The 22,230-nt window shown below is 34.3% G+C and overlaps 3 protein-coding genes and 1 non-coding gene across 5 annotated transcripts; 2 read left to right on the top strand and 2 right to left on the bottom strand.

Moving 5' to 3' along the window:
• Positions 1–2,678: 2,678 nt before the first annotated feature.
• Positions 2,679–4,953, bottom strand: LOC140976278 (SCARECROW-LIKE protein 7-like). The gene has a single exon (XM_073440306.1). The coding sequence runs from the start codon at positions 4,758–4,760 to the stop codon at positions 2,970–2,972; it is 1,791 nt and encodes a 596-aa protein (XP_073296407.1). The 5' UTR covers positions 4,761–4,953; the 3' UTR covers positions 2,679–2,969.
• An 8,001-nt stretch (positions 4,954–12,954) lies between these two features.
• TRNAE-UUC (transfer RNA glutamic acid (anticodon UUC)) lies at positions 12,955–13,026 on the top strand. Its single transcript has one exon. It is a non-coding gene; the product is annotated as a tRNA-Glu (tRNA).
• Positions 13,027–13,791: 765 nt separating this feature from the next.
• On the top strand, positions 13,792–14,848 carry LOC140976277 (acidic endochitinase-like). The gene has a single exon (XM_073440305.1). The coding sequence runs from the start codon at positions 13,949–13,951 to the stop codon at positions 14,828–14,830; it is 882 nt and encodes a 293-aa protein (XP_073296406.1). The 5' UTR covers positions 13,792–13,948; the 3' UTR covers positions 14,831–14,848.
• Positions 14,849–14,938: 90 nt separating this feature from the next.
• On the bottom strand, positions 14,939–21,275 carry LOC140976276 (ATP-dependent DNA helicase DDM1-like). 2 transcript variants are annotated; one of them, XM_073440303.1, is made up of 16 exons: positions 21,143–21,275; positions 20,823–20,900; positions 20,003–20,245; positions 19,838–19,924; positions 19,295–19,641; positions 19,010–19,199; positions 18,719–18,894; positions 17,964–18,033; positions 17,673–17,862; positions 17,251–17,349; positions 17,071–17,165; positions 16,871–16,990; positions 16,427–16,546; positions 16,027–16,125; positions 15,812–15,922; positions 14,939–15,487 (listed from the first exon to the last, which is right to left on the bottom strand). In XM_073440303.1, exons 2-16 carry the CDS (start codon positions 20,886–20,888, stop codon positions 15,248–15,250), a joined length of 2,253 nt encoding a protein of 750 aa, XP_073296404.1. In that variant the 5' UTR covers positions 20,889–20,900; positions 21,143–21,275; the 3' UTR covers positions 14,939–15,247. The 2 variants fall into 2 exon arrangements, with proteins under 2 accessions (XP_073296404.1, XP_073296405.1); XM_073440304.1 differs by having other exon boundaries at positions 21,107–21,242.
• Positions 21,276–22,230: the final 955 nt, after the last annotated feature.

Raw genomic sequence — 22,230 nt, 5'->3', positions numbered from 1 at the left:
CAGTTTATGGAGTTTTTGTAAATTAGTTTAAATGGTAGATGATTAGGTTTATTCCTTTGGTTTCAATGTATTGCTATTAATATTTCATTTATCAGTATATTGTGAGACGGATTTTTATTTGTTACACGAATCAACTTGCTTTTACTTACAATAATAAGTAATATTTTTGTCATAAAAATAATGTTTTTCATGGGTGACTCAAATAAGAAATGTTTCATAAAATTGACTCGTGAGATCGACTCACAAAATTTTTGTGTTTTTCGTTTTTCCTTATTAAAGTGGATTAGTTTTTTTAAAAAAATTGAATGATTTGATTTATTTGAGTCGAATGTAGTTAATGATTTAAAGTCTCAATTTCGATGGACGTCGTTATTGAGATAATTTAAAATATTTTATATTTAACTAACCGAACGATGACATTACGTATATGATCATTAACAGATTGAATTGATTCATAAAATTTTGTTATAATTTTTCATTATTATTTAGATAACAATAATAAAATTATGTTAAATATGTAATTTGTGGAGATAATAAATAAATTTTTTAAATTTTAAAGTGTATTAAGTATTGTAGTTATGAGAATAATGAGATATTTATATGAAAACTATTACTAATCTAAATGGATAGGGTATTTTTGTAAAAATTAATTGGTGTTTAATAGACATTTACTTTAACAGAATTTACACCGAAAAGATCAACCGTAATTTGTTTTATTTGACTCATTGTTCAAAGTACAACTCTTTAGAAATTGTTTGAACCTCATTTAGGAAAGCTGACAAAACCAACCAAAGAGTGTTAAATGCACAAGTAATATATTTAGCAAGGAGACGGTGAACCATTCATTGCTCAGAGAAAAAGAAACTCCGCAAAAGATGTATTTATGAAGAAATCCAAGAGTATGAAATTCACTTTTTAATAATTTTAGCATTTAAATCTCAAGTATTTAAGAATGTCTTGGCCGTCGTTCAATATTCAAACATAGAATCCATCGTTGGTGTCCGCAAAAACATAACCAGAAAATAGAGGTCGGAGGGAACAAAAAATAATTAAAAAAATTTTAGTGAACAAGAACAAATATTATTAGAAAAGTGTGAAAATATAATTATTTTTCGAGTAATTGTCAACCACCCTCCTTTGGCTCCGTCACCGGATGTAACAGAACACCATTACATCATTTGGTGGTCTTGGACAAGAGTCTTGCAATGAATGTGCATGACCAAATTTGACAAGGCCAAACTTGATCGATATTTGGGTCCTAACTTTTTTACTTTATCATTTTTTGAATTTGAGGAATGAAAGTTTGATGGTTGAATGTAACAACAATGGCCAATTAGCAGCTTGTGCACACCAAGGATATAAAGAATCATTGATATCCGTTGGAAATTTGAATATGATAATTTCATTACATGAATTTGTTATAGAATAATGTTAAAGGTACAACCAAAATATCGTACAACGATATTTACAATCATTAAATCGTGAGATTTTGTTATTATATCGTGAGATTTTGTATTGAAATTATCATGAGAGGTTGATAAATAAAATTTTTATATTGAATTTTTTGTGATGTAAGAATTGTTGTACAAATTTAGATATACATATAACATTACTCTTTCTTATATTCCTAGAGCATTTGGTCTAGTTTGAGACATATAAAGTCAAACTACTTTATTTGAGTATTTTGATAAAGTTACATTCCTAGAGCATTTGGTCAAAGCGCATTTTTTTCTTCATCGTTATGTTGAATATGTTTTTTTAAATTTCATTTGACTATATTGTGATAATTTGTACTGCTTTTGGTCCCAAAATTTGAAAACAACTCTAAATGTATTTTTTAAAATATTGGAAGTTATATCTTCTTCTTCTTTTTTTGACATTTTACGAGATTTTTTGTACATAAATTTATAAGACTATATTTCTGATAATTTTTTTAAAAAAAACCAATATCATACGTATAAAATCATTTTTCCAACTATTTGATACTCGGCTCGGTCCACGCCAAGAATTTACCAGGGTGTGGCACCATAAATTTCCGGCCTCTACAAAAATCTTCATATTTTAATTAAAAAAGTTTACTCAAAGGGAACCACCACTCTGTTCCCCTTGGATCTTTTCTGGACTCTTTTCGTGGACTCGTGTCGCCTCTAACTTCCATGAACTCAAACCTCGGGGCGTTCCAGCAAAGATCGAGAGAGACCGACGCCTCCCGATTGATTTTTTAACATATGAAACTCATTAAAATACGTCTTTCACCTTCATGGGTGCAAAAAATGCGCTCTTCTTCCCATTTTTTGGGTCTATCACTGCCTTGAAGAAAATGCTGCGGCTGCTACAGTATATACACACATATATCATGTGGTGCAAGTAACTTGGACAAAGGCCCACGCCAAGAAATTTGACCATACAAATATAACAAAAACCCCATTATATATACTTTTCACACATTAGTTTTCTTCTAGTATGGAATTAAATTCTTCAAATGAAACTGATTCTGGTTCCTGGTTGGCCATTACACGGGGCGTAACTCATGCAAGTTCTCCAGTTCTTGAAAGATTGAAAAGCAAGACATAAGTTATTACCAAACATAAATAATTCAGATTAATATACAGTTACAGTTGGTCCTCAACAAGTCACATAACAGACCAAACAATGAGGCCATGAGTTAAACTATATAATGGAGGATAAAACAAGCCTTGAACACTAATAATTTCTGCAAATTAACCAGAAATTCATACTGAAACGAGTGGAAAAATGATTTGGCCCCCAAAAGCTTCAAAACTACTGACTAATCTGTTCCTGTTGGTAAGATGCCTTCCATCTACTCCTGCAATTGATGCATCTTTAGGATAAAGAGTATAGTTCATCCAAGCTGACTCCAGTAACAGTCTCTCTTCAGTGTTTCTACGTCAAGGATCTAAAAAGATCGATCGGGGGTGAAAAATAACGAAAAAATTCAGCCTATTCAATCAACACCAGGAAGAAACAGTGAGCAGTGGAACATCATTCCAAGCTAAAGAAAGAAACCCCGGTGGAGAAGATTCAACAAGCTTGTAAAATGAACTGTAACTGTATTTCCAAAGAAGTATTTTAGCCTGGCTCAATGCATAATGGCTGAAGACTAATGGCTGAAAACCTGCGTCCTTCATTAAAATTCTCCATCTCTCTTTATCTTCCATGCGCTCTCTTCTTGGTTCTTCCGGCCCAGCTACTCCAGCTATTTTACGGCCAAGAACCAATCTTTCAACCTGGATACGCTCGGGTGAGTCCCGAGCCATGTTCTGGTCTAGGGATTCAAACACAGCGGTGTAGTACTTGAGGGCATTCTTGAAACGGGGAAAGAATCCGACCCGGTTCAAGCTCACTTCATACTCTCCTAAAGTTACAATCTTGGGATTCAATGACTTTGCAAGCTTGAGGGTTGCCTCAACGCCTTCATCACTGTCGTCGAGTAAATTATTCAATTGAAGCATGAAGTTCACTGCTGTTACCTCATCCGGATCGACCCGGAAACTCGAGTCCTTCAGCTCCCGAACCGGTGTCAAAACGGGTTCAAACTCAAAATTCAAATCCAAAAGCTTGGCGAAGTCTCGCAATCGCTTTCCAGTAGCCAAAAGCAAAGCCGCCCGAGTATGCCCAAGAGCAGCGGCCGGTATTCCCGAAATTCGAATCCTTTCAGGCTTCCCCGCAGGTCTTGTCGCCAAATCCTGCAGAAAGGCAGCCCATTGGACTCCCTGAACAATCCCAAAATCCAATATATGGATTTTCTTGGCTTTCTCAGTGGCTTCTAAAATTGCTTGGTTTGCAGTTAAATGGGCGAATTTAGAGTTGGGGCAGGCATCATTGAGGGCTTTGTACGATGAAGTGAACTCTTCACAGGTAGTATCACTAACTGTGGCAGCTTTTAGACCTCGAGGCGAGACTCTACTATATAGGGCCTCGGAGAAATAGTACGATACTCGCTCGAGGGGATCGCCGTGCTGGGAAACCGAATCCCTGAGTTGTATAAGAGATTTCACCGCCTTTTTTGGATCTGAATCAGAGAGCCGAGCGCAGTCTAATAAAGCTTTTAGATATGGTTTCCCTTTAGGGGAGGGGTCAAGGGAACTAGTTGAAGCAAAAGTGTTACAATCACCGGCCACTACTGCGCAGACTTCATGGATTACTGGCTTCGTTTCTTTCACGACGGAAGAAGGCAGGATCAAGGTGGAGGTCGGCTCGGAGAAGATAACTCGGGCTAGATCGGACGGTGGAGATGAGTTAGTCCTGAGTCGACTCGGGAACGGATCAGCACTATATATATGAGTGGTAAAATCAGAACTGGGCCGCCACGCGTCGCAATCCGTCCGAAGATTAGAGTTCTCAGTGGAATCTCCGCCGCCAATCAAGCTCTCCATCCACTCCTCCGAGTCAAAATCGCCACCAGGACCTTCGCACAACTCCGAAAATCTAAACCCTGTTGTCGAGTGGTGTTCCAAGCTGGGAAAGTAAAACCCGGATTCGGTCGTGTCGGGCTCGCCGCCCGAGACACTAAACGGGTCGAGAAACCCATAGCTGAGAGAGGCGGAAGCCTGAGCATGGTGGTGTTGACTTGCCACGGTGGAACTGGTTCCCGGCCATGGGCTGGAGCAGAAAGGGTTGATGTTGAGGAACTGCTGCTGGTGTTGCTGCACTTGCTGCTGCTCCTGCTGCTGCTTCTGCTGAATCACTTGCTGCGCAATCGCCATCAGATTCCCGCTGTCTGTACACATGTATGCCATTGTAAAGCTCTTCTCCACAAAATCTTACAACATAACTGAGCAGCCGCAGATCACTAGCGTAAAAATGCAAGAAACTTAAGCATGTAAAACTGTGAAATTTGAGAGGAAAGGAGACAAGAGGGAGAGATGCTGAGATTTAAAGAAGGGGAAGGGTTACTGTGTTTTGTGCACTGTGGACGAAACAATTCCACCCTCGTAAGCATTAAATTATATATTAATATTAAATTATCTAATACAGTTAAATGGGAAAGCACGAACCCTTTGACTTTGTTATAATTTTATATATAATATAAATATCATTAACATCTTTTATTTATATTACTTAACATAATTCATTCATAAACTATAATGTATATGATGATGTAATTACTATGTCATAGTAAACTGCAAGTTAATTTTGTGATGATATATTTTTTAGTAAGATAATTATTATATTTCAATATTATAAAATAGTTAATTTGATCGATGGATGATGTATATGATATTTGATTTGTGAATATGATAAATAATGACCAGTTGATGATATATCTGGTCCAGATTTATTGACATTTACGAAGTTGTCTATGACCGATTGTTTTGTGCTTATTGATTGAAGAAAGTGTGACATATTGTAAATGATTTTATTTTCACAAAATTTTCAACAAGTTGAGATGAGATGATTGATTATTCACAATAATATTATTTACAATTGATTAAATTTTTACATTTGAATCATCGTGAATATATTGAGGTTTAGCTTACCTTATTATGAGATTTGTTTTTCAGATACAGTTCGAGAGTGAGGTAATAGAGCCATTTGTGCTGTCTGAATCTGTATTTTTGGAAAACATAATGTAACAGTGTAGGTAAATCATCATGTGATCATTTTTAGTTTAAAAATTATGATGTGATTTCTAGAATTTGTTGATATTCTGTATTTTAAAATTTGGTTGAGATATAGTTCGTTTGAATTTTTTTTTTAAAAAATGTGGTAATATTAAAAAAAATTGAAATATGATAATTATATAATTTAAATGTGAGATTAATTCTCCGATTTTACCCTACATAGACACACACGCCAATCTCGCCATTAGGATGTGTGGTCACCTTTGATTTCTTAGCACCGTCATAGATGACTGAGATGACGTGGCTCTCATTCAGTGTCGGGCCCACAAAAAACCCATCTTCCCCCCGGCATGAACGGGGGAACAGCTCGCGCTGCGGTGCAGTACCTGCGGCGTTAGGGCCCCACTGCTGCGTCATCCGCACTGAGTATGACGTCACTGTTTATGATTGTTTTGAAATTTCTCGAGGTTAGAAATGTTTTGATCTCAACCGCCCATCGGGGATTGGACGGTGAGATCTGTCTGTTTCTTTTACCGTTGGTAGCGGGGGTCCTAGATTGACGCGTTGACAACGTGGAGCTTAGTCGGCCCCACGACTGGGACGGGTCAAAATGAGAGAGATGAATGTGTAAAAGGGTTAATTAGGAAAAAGGTGACTTGACCCGATAACCACTCTACGTGATTTACCTTATTTACTATGATAGGGTTCCTGTCAATGCATGTGATTTCGTTTCTGTATAGCAATACATAAAAAAAAAAAAAAAAAAATAAGAGTACCTTGTGATAGTTTCAACTAATCATATTTTAGAGACGGATCAACTCGATTCTTATATATTATGATATTTTACATTAGCTGAGTTGGATCAGGTCGGATATTTATCTTAACAAAATTTCTCCGTGAGACGATCTCACAATAACTTACGTGGAAAATTAGAATCTATGCTATCAAAAAATTTATTTTTCTTATATATAAAAAAATTGTAAGTTAAAAGACANTAGAAAATAAGAGGCTAAAAAAGAGGAAGATAGGGTGGGCCCAGTTTACTAAAATTAAGGGCCGTTTTCTTTCGGCCTGTTTGGGCTCCATGGACCAGGTTGAGCCTCTATGGCCCACGTCAAGTAGATTAAAAGGGTAAAAGCAAGACTTTAGGGCCCACTATTAAAAATTATATAAAAAAGTGAAAAAGAAATAAAAGCAATCTGAAAACAATATGGTACTCTCTTTTACACCTAAATAAATATTTATTTTTACGCTTTTGGGAAAAATAATTTCAATAACTAATAATTTTCATTTCCATTATGGAAAAACATATACAAACCTTCGATGTCGATTTTTTTTTTATAATTGAAATGGATTTGGTTATGATTGTTTGTGTTATTTTTTGTTGTATAACTTTAATTATGGAGTACTTTCACCATTAAAGTGTAACTTTCCTCTTTTTCTTACCATTGAAAAAGATAAATAATTCTTCTTCTCAAATTGTTAATATGTTTTGTGATTAGGTCTTTTGTGAGACGGTCTCACGAATCTTTATTTATGAGACGGGTCAACCCTACCGATATTCACAATAAAAAGTAATACTCTTAGCATAAAAAATAATATTTTCTCATGGATGACCCAAATAAGAGATTTGTCTCACAAAATAAAATCTGTGAGACCGTCTCACGCAAGTTTTTGCCATGTTTTTATACTAATATATATTACAATGCAATATTCTTGCATTTTTTTATTAGTTCTAGTGTAAGATAATAACTTCTTTTTTTCCTTTTTTCCTGTTTATGTTAGAACTAAAAATGAGCAAATAAGATGTACTGAAAATAACATATGAGAAAAGAATTATGTTTCCTCTAATACATAATACCTTGGTCTTTAAAATATACAATTCATTTTCATTTAAATACACCTGACACGGGCTACTTTTTTATTTTTATTGAGAAAATACATAGAAGAATAAAAATTCTAACGAAAATTGATCAGAAAAAATTATTCCAACATGATATATTTTACAAGAAACTAGTGTAGATGAAATTATAATTTATATTTAAATCTGAGTGATGTTATTCGTTTATGTAAAAATTCTTTCCATAAATTATTTATATATTTCTCTCAAGCCACTATTTAATTCCAATTCTTACAATTATCTCGTATAATTATTTCCAAATAATTACGTTAAAAATTATTTTAATTTTTTTTATAAGAAATACTAAAGTGGATAATATCTGCGTGTCTAAATTACCTATATAATAATAATAACAATAAATTGAGTGTTAAAGGCTTCACATTTGTTCTCTTGTAGCCGCACTTTTTGACCTATGCATTTCCCTTGCACATAATTGATGAAAATGAAATCTCATTATTGTATTATTATTTTGTTCTTGTTCTTCTTGTTGTTATTATTATTATTATTATTATTATTATTATTATTATTATATCATCTCCCAACTGAGCCTGAGCATGACATCCTTAAATTTTTAAAATAATGTCTAACAATTCAAGATGAGCTAAAATTATTTAATAAATGTTTATGTATAAAACCAAACCCTCTAAATAATACCAATATGAAAATTTCATTGCAAATACATGAAGCAAACCTTTTAAATAATATTAGGAAAATTACTTTTATATAAAAATACATAAGATAAGAAAATAGTGCAAAATTTTTTTCTTTAAAATTAAAAAATATAATAATCCAAATAGGATAAAATTACAGCAAAGGTTAATTAAATATAATGAAATATTTATTTAAATATTATTTTTTATAAATGTATTTAATTTTTAGAATATATTTAGCAATCTAATTTTGCATATTTAAAATAAATTATATATCCAACTATACATTATTTATAAATTGGAAACACATATATAATAATCAATATATACTGATATTCATATATAGCCTCCATTAGTTTTCTTAAAACAAAAATCCAGGAATATTGAGCATTTTATTGCTCGCTAAATGTCCAAGAATAATTATTTACAAAGTAGATTTTATGTTTTGACCAAAAGATTAAACACAAGAATTTAGTGTACATGAATTTTCAAACTAAAACTTTTATTTTATAGGGATTGTTTGATATGAAAATTTGTAAGGATGTGGATTTTAATGTAATTTACTCAATAATTGATTGGTAGTCAAAATCTCTATAATGTGATTTATCGATCCATGAATACATTTGGTGGACTTCCAAGCGTTTGGAAGAGCTGAGGACATAAAGGAGAAATTTATAAAATAATTTCGATCAACTATTCAATTAAGAAAATGATATCTTCATATGTATTTCATGAATACATTTGATGGACTTCCAAGCGTTTGGAAGAGCAGAGGACATGAAGGGGAAATTTATAAAATAATTTCGGTCAACTATTTAATTAAGAAAATGACATCTTCATATGTATTTGAAATACAAATAAAGAGGTCATTTTCTGAATTAAATAGTTGACCGAAGTTAATTAAGAAATACAATTATTTAATTAAGAAAATGACATCCTCATATGTATTTGAAATACAAATAAAGAGATCATTTTCTTAATTAAATAGTTGATCGAAGTTAAAAAACAAAATATCTCAGGACACATAAGTGGCAGGCAACCTAATATTTGTTACTAAACCAAATCAAAACACTCATGCCTATGCTATTCCTTTCGGTCTTTACATTCTAAATTTGTCAAAATTTAATTGAGAGAATTGTTATTTGCATCTCACTTTTTATGCGAAGATGGATTTTTGTATTATGATTAAACTATGGATATAAATAGAGGTTTAAGCAAGCCACGCTATTCATGAGTAACTCATGAGCGACTCGATCAAAGCTCAACTCGAGTTTTATTTAACTGAGCTCGAGTCGAGTTCGAATTTAATTGTTTCTATTTAAATACAAAATTAAATCCTACAATTATAATACAAACATTTTAGAGCTTTTCGAGCTCAAGCTCAAATAACTAGATATTTTAACGAGTCGAACTTGAAATTAAATACCCGATAGAATCCAGAGTCATTATTAGCACTAAGGGTGGAAAAAAATATCAAATTATACGGTATACCAAGATTACCGTATCGAAAAAATACCGAATTTATCAAATTTTCGGTATACCAAGATTTCAGTACGATACGGTAACAATACCGAATTTTTCGATACGCTAACGATATGCAATTTGAAAATTTCGGTATATACCGAAACACCGAAATGTCGAAAAAATATACAAAAATTTTAAAATATATAATATTTTAAAACAATAAATTTATAAAAATTTTAAAATGTAAGGTTATTTTCTGTATAAAAACGATATATAACGATATCGTATCGAAATCTCGATATACCGTACAATTTCATTATAATCGTTATGCTAATTATATGTACCGAAATTATCGGTATATCGAAATTTTCGGTACGGTATCGGTATGAATTTTTTTATACCGTAATTTTCTGTACAGTATACGATATAAGATATTCGATACGATACTATACGGTATACCAACCCACTTAAAAGGGTTGCAATGAGAATACATAAAAGGCCCAACTTATTGGTATTTGAAACAATAGGGCCCAATTTATTATGGGCTGATAACATTTCACTTACAAATTATAAAATCTAAATTTAAATAATTGTTAATATAATCAGCTTAAAATAATGATTGAGATATTGGCGAGATTATATTCGAGTAAGGTATGAAAATATGGAATTAAGAAATAAAAAAGATAATCAGAAATATATTGCAAGACAATTGTAATTTTAATCCTTTTTTCTTTTCCATTGGAGTGCTATGTGGTCAACAACCTAAAATTGTCAAAACAACCTAGCAGGCGGACTAAGATTGAAATTTCATGCATCCCTGTCTGTCCAATTATCTCCTTATTCCATTTTGTATTGCCCGTCTATGTTGCCAACATCTGGCTATCTAAAATTAAGGCTTTGTGCACGAGACAAGATGAAAAGAAGCTATTCACCCACTGGCAACCATCAGCGGACCAGATTAGACCATGCCGTCATGCGAGTTAGATCAATTTACCATCGATTTGAAAAAACCAAGGTGTAAGGCCAAACCAATACTTTACTCCCTAAAATATGGAGTTAGCTCTATTAAGAAAGACAAGTCATCTGTCTCTCAATCTAATTTTCTTTAAATCAGAGCCAAGTAAGTCGGTGGCACTGTTTACAAGAGACTTCACTTTGAGATATACGGAGTCCTGAGGGTGAACTAAGTCATCTTCAGTATCAAAACCACCCTATTGTCCCTTTCTGTGTACACTTAGAAACTTGTATCTGTATTACGTTAGGGTAAAAAAAACAGGAAGTACATGGCCTATCAAAGTAAACAATGTATCCACCCATCTCTACGTGAAAAATTCAACTCATTGGAATTGGTACCAAATATCTAATGAAAAAATTACATGTATATGGGAATCACATCATCTGATTGGAAACTACATCAATAATGTTAAAAGTTGGACACCTGAGAGAAACTAACTAGTTTTTTCAGGACAGGAAATCGAACATATTTGATCTTGTGTAGCCCCTATTTCAGCTAAACATTGGAATACAACATAGTTTTTCTGTTTCTGCAGAATCCAAAGGCTCTTGTTTGCCATATCAGATGCTTGGTATTTCCCTAGGTTCATGTTGAGTTCATCTGGAGTAAAAAAGTTCCTGATTCGGTCATTATTGACAACCAGGAGATGGTGAAACTATGAAGAAGTCGATTGGGGGGTAGTTATTCTCACTATTGGAAACGAGTACAAGAGAGTTTCTAATCACTTGAGCGAGAAAATGTTGGTCGTGGTGTGCAAGCTTGTTGTGTGTGTCGTTCCTGCAACTCTAGATTTCTCTGGCATAAATTCAAAGAGAAAAGGGTCGGGAAGGGCCCTACCGATATTAGCATGCAGTAAATCAATAATAATGAGCTTGCAGAACGGGCTTCCCGAGAAGTGAAATATCTGTTATCTGCAGGTAAATAAGAGTAGATTGCCCAGCAATAGTTGAGAACGTTCACATGGATAAAGGTAGCAACAATCTTCTATCCCTTTTTCTTGCAAGCGACTGCCGAGAAATTCTCAAACGTATAGGAATAAGGATGTCAAGGCACATGATGACGAAGGAAATCCAGTAATATTTCAAGCAGAGGGTACTATACGATGAAACTAGAAGTACGATAAAAAGCACTGCCCAAAATATAGACACCACAATATCAGTCCTGAGAAAGTGAAAAAACATGGTAAAATAACTGAAGAAACCTTTGACGGGATTACAAATTACAAACTAAATATGGAAACAAGGAAAGCAGGGAGTAAATATAAAGGATAAATATGAAAAAGTGTCAGTATCTTTACTCGGTTACAGAGCTTGTTATATTACTGAAACATTGTCCACCATTAACTGAAAAAAAGTAATACGGATCAAGCAAATCCACTATTTGAACCCAACAACAAACATACAGTAGCTATCCCCTTTTCCACGCATATACAACTGTTTGAGTCTAACGCGATCGAAAATTAACCAGCAGGCGGCAGACCAGTGTAGCAAATTGGTTGCCGGAAGAAACAACTCAGACTAATAAACCAAAATTAACGACAAATAGTTGCAACTTCTAATGCCCCAATCACCATAGGTCGCATAGACAATTTCAATACAGTATAAAGTCTTCAAACGGTTAGTCGAGATATGGCTGAACATTAATATCTTTATGTATTTCCAAAGTGAAAGACAGAGACAAAAATTGAACACCGTCCAGACAGGCATCTTGACAAATTAGGATTATTATGCACGAGAAATTGCATGCTGTTCTAGCTCCCAATCATTGTTTCTTTTAATAACAGCAGTTATCAATATAGTTCAAAGCCATGCATACAGTCAATTCAAGATTCCCAAACTTGCATCTTTTCGCATATATTAATGAATATAAGTTTAATCCAGGAATTTACCAAAATTTCCAGTCATTTATCACCAAAAAACCTCTGGGATAAAATTCTACTGTGTGAACGAAAATAGAACATAACACAACACAACATAATCACCAATTTATGAAACACACGAAATAGCAAAATAATGAAATTACCTGGTGGAGAGAATGGGTTTGGGAGAGAATAAGGTGAGGGCCGGCCACTTGTGCTGGGATCGGATCTGGTAATCTCTCAGTTGCTCCACGAGCTTCGACCGAGTTATCATTGAGTTGCTTCACCGAATCCTGCCCTATATCAGAACTGAATCGAAGCAGATTCCTCAGGAGAATCGTCAATCGGCTCGAGTTTTGCTGCGGAATCGATAATTTTTCGAGTCGAATTTGATGTTTGCCGATTGATTGACTGGGGTTTTGAGAAACCATTATGTTGCTAAAAACGTACATAAAATATTAAGCCCGAAAACCCTGCCACAATCCATTGTCGTCCAGCGGTTAGGATATCTGGCTTTCACCCAGGAGACCCGGGTTCGATTCCCGGCAATGGAACCTTTTTTTGGGATTCAAGCAAAAATGACAACTGGACAATTCTTGTTAATTAATTACAAAGAAATGATCCCGAGAATTAACATGCATCGAGTAATATTCATATGACAAATGTTTTGTATCAAAATAATCTAAATGCTCCTCTAGTGTGAGTTCTAACAGATTTATCCGAGTTCATTTTTTTTTTATATTCATGTTCGAGTTCGATTCGAAATTCGAAAAATTTATATGTTTTTTTAGTTGAATTAGAATTCAAGTTTGGCTCAAGAATTTCGAAAATATTTGCAAGCTATTCAAACTATAGTTCGAAAGTAAATATTTGAAATGTTCAAAATATATTTATTTAATAGATAATTAAATCTAATTATTTTATTAAAAAACACGAATCACTCACACGATACTTTTCGATCAAGTTTGACTTAAAAATCAAAATTCGAATACGAATCAACTATTTTTTAATCCGCTTCCATTTGTTCACACCCCTATCGTCATCTCCCTCGTGATACATAACAATAACTAAGAATAGTTTGATTTGACATTTATTCAACATGTTTTTTTCTTAAAATTTAATATTCAAAAGTTCATTTCAAAATTAATCTTGAAATAATCTTCAATTAAATACTCACGAACTTGATATGAGTAGTAATTTGTAAATTTAGTAATATATTATATGCATTAGAGTTTTTTTGACATATTTTGTGTCGGTAGTATTTAGCCTCACCGTACCAGCATGCATATAAATCGAACCAGGAGTCGCAAAATTCGGCGGCAGTGGCAGCCCACGTACGCTAAACAAGATACTACGCAGCTCTAATCTTGAATTCTGCGGCAGCACTTGTGCAGTTAGGACCACCACCTTCAATATAAACCGGAAAGCTCCCAAAGGTTTTACACACAAAAACAACCACCAAATCAAGAACTTGCGATGGCACCAGCTCCACTGGCTGCAATCACATTATTCCTCTCAATTTGCCTCGTTCTGTCACATTCCCAAGCCGGAAAAATCGCGATCTATTGGGGTCAGAATGGAAATGAAGGCTCATTAGCAGAAACCTGTGCCACTGGAAACTATCAGTTCGTGAACATAGCTTTTCTCCCTACATTTGGAAATGGCCAGGCACCTATGATCAATCTTGCAGGCCATTGTGATCCTTACACAAATGGCTGCACTGGTTTAAGTTCCGAAATCAAGTCCTGTCAGGCGAAAGGCATAAAAGTCATGCTCTCAATCGGAGGAGGGGCCGGAAGTTATTACCTCTCCTCTGCCGCTGATGCCAGACAAGTTGCAACTTATCTTTGGAACAATTTTTTAGGTGGAACATCATCCTCGAGGCCATTAGGTGATGCAGTTTTGGATGGAGTCGACTTTGACATTGAGGGAGGAACAAACCTGTACTGGGACGATTTAGCCCGATACCTTTCTAAATATGGCAAGAGCGGGAAGAAAGTGTACCTTACTGCAGCACCACAGTGCCCGTTCCCTGATTACTACGTTGGGAATGCACTTGAGACAGGACTTTTCGACTATGTTTGGGTGCAATTCTACAATAATCCTCCTTGCCAATACTCTTCTGGAACCACGAGCTTTGAAGAAGCGTGGAAGGATTGGAACTCGATCCCAGCAGGAAAGATATTTCTTGGATTACCAGCATCACCAGATGCTGCTGGCACAGGATTTGTTCCTGCAGGAGAACTTACTTCACAAGTGCTTCCTGCGATTAAAGGTTCAGCAAAATATGGAGGTGTGATGCTATGGGATAGATATCATGATTCAGGGTACAGTTCTTCCATCAAGAATGATGTTTGATCCATCTCTCTTGGAGATTGTTAATTGAGTTTTTGTCATGTAAAAATTACGTGTTTAACCATGTCTACGTATGTTTGTGTTTCGTGCTTGTTAATATATACGTTTGAATTGTTGACAGTAAATGCTTTTAGCTACTTTCCAGCACTTCATCTGGACAATATGTTCAGAAACAATAAGAATCCCAAGGGCATTTCCATCGATGTTAAGGAATTTCACCATTTTATCCAAAGATGTTTATCCTACCAAGTACCAACAGCCTTCAACCGACCACGAACTTTACAATACTCATCATCAGTTAGAGAATTCATTTCCTCTCAAAATACTGACAAAAAGGAGAGGAAACTTGAGCATACATAAAGACTGGCTAGAATGTTCTGTGTTTCCTTCAAGAACAAAAGGTATCAGCATGTTATCTCATTAACTGCTTAGGTTGGCAAGCACGCCTCCAGTTGCAGTTGGGATTACCACCTCCCAACCAGGTCCCTTAAGAGGAATAACAGTTGATTTGGATGTAGACTTCTCATCCTCTTCCGATGATTTCATAACCAGATCACTGCGATCCAGAACTCTTTCAAGGTCTTCATCACTAATATCAGTCTGAATCCATTTGTCTTTTTCATCTTCATCATCACGAAGGATTGCTAGCAACTCCTCTTCCTAGAAAAAACATCAATTAATCAACTTCCAAAAGTAAAATGAATGGCTGAGCTATCTGAACCTTGATAGAAATAAATTTTTTATTCCAAACAAGAACATAAAAGAGAACTTCTGCAACCATTCAGCAGTGAGAAGACAATTTAAAATGTTCAAAGAACCCGAAATAGAGCTAAAGCAAGTACCGTGGAAAGACAACAATAACAAGCTTACTATCTTCAGCGAACAACAGAAAACAAAAACAAAGAGATTTCAGAACAGTTATGCACAACAAAAACTTTGGAAGCACAAAAAATAACACACAACATGAGGAAATAGCTCACAGACCGTCATTGTGTCTATTCCATCAGCCTTGGATCTTTCTTGCTGAAACTGTCCCTTCCCAAGCACAACATGTTCAAGCTTCAACTTGCTAAAAGCTCTTCTCAGAATTCGACCCTAAGAGTATAAGGTGGCAATTTCTTCGCATTTAATAAACTAAAAGCATGAAATAACTGAAACATACAGCAGGAAAAGAGAGAAGAATGCCGCTTATTAGGCACCTCCACGGATTGAGCAGTAGACAGTCTGTAAACATGAACAGGTTTTGTTTGACCTATTCGGTGGCATCGGTCCATAGCCTGTAAATCCATCTGAGGATTCTGGAAAACAAAAGCAATTTAATCTTCAGAATATTGTAATTAAAGAAGAGAGAAAAAAATACAAAGATAAGAATGAAAGAAAAAGCCCAGTTGTTTGGGCTCTCAATCAAAGTCCCTCCAAACTTAACTCAAAAATTAATTAATCTACACATTTAAAAAAATCACTCAAAAAAATTCAAAATCATCAATCAAACTATCAGATCAACAAAAAATATATTTACTACACAATCAAGCATTTCTCTCTACATTTCAGAGAATAGAAAGAGAGAGAGAGAGATGAAAAGAGTGGTGAAGGAAGTACCCAATCACTATCATATAGAATGCAGGTATCAGCAGCAGTGAGATTAATACCCAGCCCACCAGCACGAGTGCTAAGGAGAAAGATTTTATAATCGCTGTTGCCATCGTTGAATTCATTTATCTGTTCAGATTCAATGAGTAGTTGACAGGTCAAACCAATTCACATATATGGGAATCAGCCGCCAGCAAACATGGAGAATGAGAGCATTGAGAACAAGGTTCTCATTTTAATTAACAGTAATCATCGTTAAAGTTTGGAATGTTGGACTAGTACTTAATAAAGAAATCAGAGAGTTAGGTGTAACTTGTGAAGTCTACATATATGAAATGATAACCCATGCAAAGAGATGACACCAGAAATTCAGAAATTCGGATAGACCGAACCAAATAAAAGAGAAATACGAGGATAGACTAAAGCAAATAAATATAGATAAAACAGCCATACCTGTCTTCTTCGCTCTGCCAATCTAACACTGCCATCAATTCTGCACACCTCTAATCCTTTTTCACTAAAATAGTAGTCCATTATATCCAAAATCTTGGTCCATTGAGAAAATATCAAAACCTGTTTCATCAATTTGAAGATAATAAAATAATATAGCAATAATAGCACATCTTCATACAAAGGAACAAGTTCTACAGTACTTTGTGATTGCGAGCAAGCAGCTTAGCCAATAATCTGTCCAATAAGTGAAATTTGCCACACTGCTCAACTATCTGTTGCACTGGAGGATAAAAGCCTGACAGAAAATATAGGAGATTGAAAGGTTATGGAGGACTTTTAATTACTCGCATTAAATCAACTTTAATGGGCCGCTCAATTACCAGAACTATCAAACGAAGACTCCAAAAGGTCAGGGTGGTTGCAGTTCTTCCTAAGTTGAACCATCAAATTATTTAGCCTCCCTTTCATGCCATTATGAGCTGCATGTACAGAAAATCAGTTCGGGATCATCATCACAAACACTTTGTCAAAAAGAATGCAATCATGAACTGAGATTTTTGCAAGCAAAGGGTGTTGAATTGAGTGTTGGGCAAAAAAGATTTTGCATTCGAATAGATCCAAGCAAACAGAAAGAATTTCCATACGAATAGATCCAAGTAAACAGACCAAGAGAGAAACATAAAATTGCTACTTTGTTCCAAGTTTTTGGTTCTTTTGAGGAGAATCACCATTCAAAAATGGTTGCTAAAAAATTCAGGAAAAAACTTCTGCATATGAATTTCAATAGCAAAGAAGTCAACACCGGTATCTGTTCTCTCTCTGAGGTGACTTTCAAAAGTCCGATTGACGAGATGATCCTGGAAGTTCTTCTGATGCTCAGTCAGTGTGGCATAAAGGATAATCTCTTTTTTCAGAGGAAGCATATGTTCAACGTCGGCTTTCATTCTGCGTAAAAGGAAAGGACGCAAAATAGCATGGAGTTTTGCTACCACCTGCCCATGTAAATCAAATTAAAATGACATTAGTATTCATATACTTGGTCTCCTGTTCAAGTAAAATCAATCATTTTAAACGGCAATCATGTTAAACGGACCTGCGCCCTTCGTTTCTCTTCCAATTGCTCCTTGTCCTCTTCATTGTTGCACTTTCCTGAAAAATCGAACCTGAAAATATTCACATCACAAACCAAATAATCAGAATACAAACACTTCAGCCATTATCAATACAATACAGAGGCCGCTTAATGAACTACCTCAATAATGGTAAACTATGTAAACAACAATCAGGGGTTAAAAGGTGTTTAATTGAAATTGAGACTAGTGGCAGCTTGACAGATATTATTACACTTCCAAGTTTCACCCACATAAATTTTTAGTTTCTGGGAACACCAATTGTGGAATCTTGTTTCTTCAACGCAACGACAACAACAGTAATAATAAATATATATATATAAATACTTCACCACATATTAACTTCTCATAGAGAGCATCAGGATCTTCTGAAAATAATAACCAAATTAAACCATCTCAGGCGTATGTACGCCAAATTGGAAACTTGTCTATGCTAGATCACAGGGGAAAACTTTAAGTAAATGTAGGTATATCTTGAGAACATCACAATCTAAAAATGTACCAAATTTCAAATACACTAAGTAACTAATCACTTACAAGTGGATGCCATGACCTACAAATGTAAAAGTATAACGTAGCATATGATACAAAACAGTGCCTCTAGCATTATATTATATGAAATGCTTGCAAAAAGGAAATAAAGAAGTGACTTGCAACAGTTGAACAATTATATCACAATGAAGAATACAAATATAATTATAATATAGAAAGTAATTACCAAGATTCAAACTCTTCGTGAGATGAAAAAATATCTGGGAGGATGAAATTTAGCAGGGACCACAGCTCAGCCAAGTTATTTTGCAGAGGTGTTCCAGTCAATAGAAGCTTATTCTCAACAGATACTTGTTTTAGTTCCTTCACCAATTTACACTTTGAGTTCTTCAACCTGTGCCCCTTCAAAAAAATCAGGTCTTGCGAAATAAACACCAATAGACACAAAAATATCTCTTTAAATTCAGGCAGCTAACAAATTTCAGGATGAACGACTCATTCTATCAGTTAGATATACCTCATCAACAACGAGGTATTTCCAGCCGTAATGCCTCAAATGTCTTCTTGCATCACTTAGAGCGACTTCGTAAGAAGTAATGATGATAGGGAAATTGGGACCTATTGTCCTAGGCATGTACTTTCTAACAATTTCAGCCCTTTCTTTCTTATCACCATGGTAAATTATTGCATCCAGAGAGGGCGCAAACCTAATCAATTGGATGAAGTAACCAATATCGATCATACAAGCTGAAAAAGAGATCGTACTGAGGCATCTCCAGAGGCAGAAATAACAGTCAAGTACCTTCCTATTTCACTCAACCAATTAGAGAGAGTGGAGAGAGGAGCAATAATCAAATAAGGTCCATGTAATCCATTTCCTTTGAGGTGTGCAAGAAAGGAAATAGTCTGAATTGTTTTCCCGAGTCCCATCTGATCAGCGAGGATCCCGTTTAGTCCATTTTGCCACAAAGAGATCATCCACTTCACACCTTTAATTTGATAAGACTTTAACTTTCCACCAGTCAACAGAGGTACCAGTTTGGCTTGCTCTGTTTCAGCTCTTTCTTCATCTGTGAGGGTCAAATCTTCAGCAGAACCATCATCTTTAGATCTCATAAGCATGGCTGCAACAGCTCTTTTTGCCTTCCTCTATGGATGCACGATATTATTAGGTGAAATGGAGCAAAAGAATTAAAATAAAACAACATAAGACACATAATGAATCTCAGATCAATACGGTATAAACCAGTAAAAACAAGATCATGAATTGGCTGCAGAACTTCAACAGGACAGCACTCAATTTAAAATCTTGAAAACCTGAAGGACGAGTGAAAAAATATGTTACATTTCCATAGCTTGAACCAGCCTTTCTTTTGAAACCACAGATTCTCTTGACTTCTGAAGCAGTTTCACCATCGTCCTCTGACCCATCCTAGCATATCGAAAAACCAATTAGATTAAGAGACCAGTTAACATAATTTAAATTCAAAGATTCTGGAAATAACGAAACCTTTGTGATGTCATTCATTTTTTCCAGTAGAAACTCCGAGTAAAGTTGTGTCTGAGTTAAAAGCTCATCCAGTTTAGTGAATTGGGTTTCGTTTAACTGAGGCTCTTTTTTAGGTTCATTTGTCATTTCCCCTTCTTCTTTTAGCCGCTCTTCCTTTAACTTCTCTTCCACTTCTTCCATGGCATTTAAAACACGAGAAGAATCTTCTACCTTCACTTTATCGGCAAGGTTATCCTTGCAGTCCTTCAGTTCGTAATAGTATTAAGAATCAGTGAAGTAAGAAGAATGTTAATAAAGTCAAGAAAGAATAGGACGACTACATCTACAAAATTTACGTGTTCCATTGAACGAACAAGAACCTAATGCATGGGAAACTCAAGTACACAATACCCATGCAACTCAAGTACACAATACCCATAACAAAATGGTATCAAGTTAGCAAAGTAGACCAGATAATTCGTAAAATAAGACCTCAAGGATCAACATTCACTCAGGAATAAAAACATGGTCATTAAATAAAACAATGTCTTTTTCCAGTATTTTTATTATTTTCTCAACATTCCTACTTCTCAGAGATAGGTCAAAAAAGAAAAATAGGTACTTCTCAATGAAAACAAACGCCCATAAAAAACTTCACTTTAAAAAGTGAAGATACCCTTTTAGCTGTAATTGTTAGTCCAATCACAGATATTCTCTTCCAAAAACAAAAAATAAATAAATAAATAAATAAGAGAAGAAAGAAGCTAGTAGAGCTCAAAAACAAAGGGAACACAAGTACAGTAACAGAAAGGGAAAATCAAAATAAAGTAAATGATCGTACCTCTTCGTCAAGAACAGAAGTCGGGGAATCTGCCATTGGCTCACTCTTTGCTCCGTTCTCAGCCATTAAACTCAAACCCTACGCCATAAAAATAATTCAAATAATCGATATACCTATAAACGGAAAGCGAACACTTAACCAGAAGCTCTCATTGGCATTAACAGCAAGTAAATGACGAAACAAAAACATAAACATACAAAGAATCTCACAAAAATGACAAGATAATAAGCCAAATTTCATAAATCATGCACAAACAACGAAATAATTCCTAAAAACAAACATACTAGATAATCACAAAGAAATAGGTTCAGATTACACACCCAAAAAAATGAAGAGCCGCGAGTTCCTTCAGAATTTCTCTGCTCCGTTCTCTCTAATGGAAGCAACAGGGGACTGAAAATTAATGAAAGTGGAGATTTTGAAAGATTTTTATTTATTGCTTCAATAAATGGATTATTTTAATTTGATGTGATGGTTTTAGGGTTTGGGCGGGAACTCAAATGTTCATGTTTTGCCCCCAGAGTTCGGGGTTATTTAATCAAAGTACCTAGCTAGCGACTTTTCAGATTAATAATAATAAATAAATCGTGTTTTTTAAAGAAATGTTTAATGGTAATTCCTTCTCCTAGAAACATATTATAAGATTTTTTATGAAAAAAATCTATAGAAAATCAAAATTAAAAACTTTATTTATTTTTTTGAGAAAGAAACTTTATATTAGAATTTTAAAAACTTTCTCTTATTTCTATAACAATTTTAATAATCTATTAGAATAATTATTTAAATGTCATAGATAATTTTTGTTTTTCAAGTTTATGATTTCTTATAATAATTTTAACGATCTACTAGAACAATGATTTAAATATAATAGTTTTTATTATTTTTAAATTTATGTTTTTTAAAAATGAAATTATATTACGAGTGACGTAATTATTTATTTATTTAAAAATTATAGATAAAGATAACACAATATTTTAATAATTGCAAAAAGCAGATGATATATGATAGTTATATAATTAATTTACTAAAATATGTTTTATGATTTTTTATGAGGAAGATAATTGATTTTGTAATTTGATAAAGATATTTTTTATATTTAGAAAATTACATCGATAACCCAAAAAAACAATAGTAAATCTCTTGTGTGACAGTCTCACGAATTTTTATCTGTGAGACGGGTCAACCATACCTGTATTCATAATAAAAAAATAATACTCTTAACATAAAAAATAATACTTTTTCATGGATGACCAAAATAAGAGATTCGACCAACGAAATTGATCCGTGAAACCGTCTCACAAGAGTTTTTTGTGAAAAAATATTTAACATGCCCCGCTTCCCCCTCGTATTTTACAAGAATTAGTATACACATGCAGATTTACTTAAAAAAACAAAAAGTATACATACA

Source organism: Primulina huaijiensis, chromosome 5 (genome assembly GCF_012295235.1).
Source record: "Primulina huaijiensis isolate GDHJ02 chromosome 5, ASM1229523v2, whole genome shotgun sequence".
In the NCBI taxonomy this organism is placed as follows: domain Eukaryota; kingdom Viridiplantae; phylum Streptophyta; class Magnoliopsida; order Lamiales; family Gesneriaceae; genus Primulina; species Primulina huaijiensis.
This window is presented reverse-complemented; position numbering and strand designations above follow the sequence as displayed.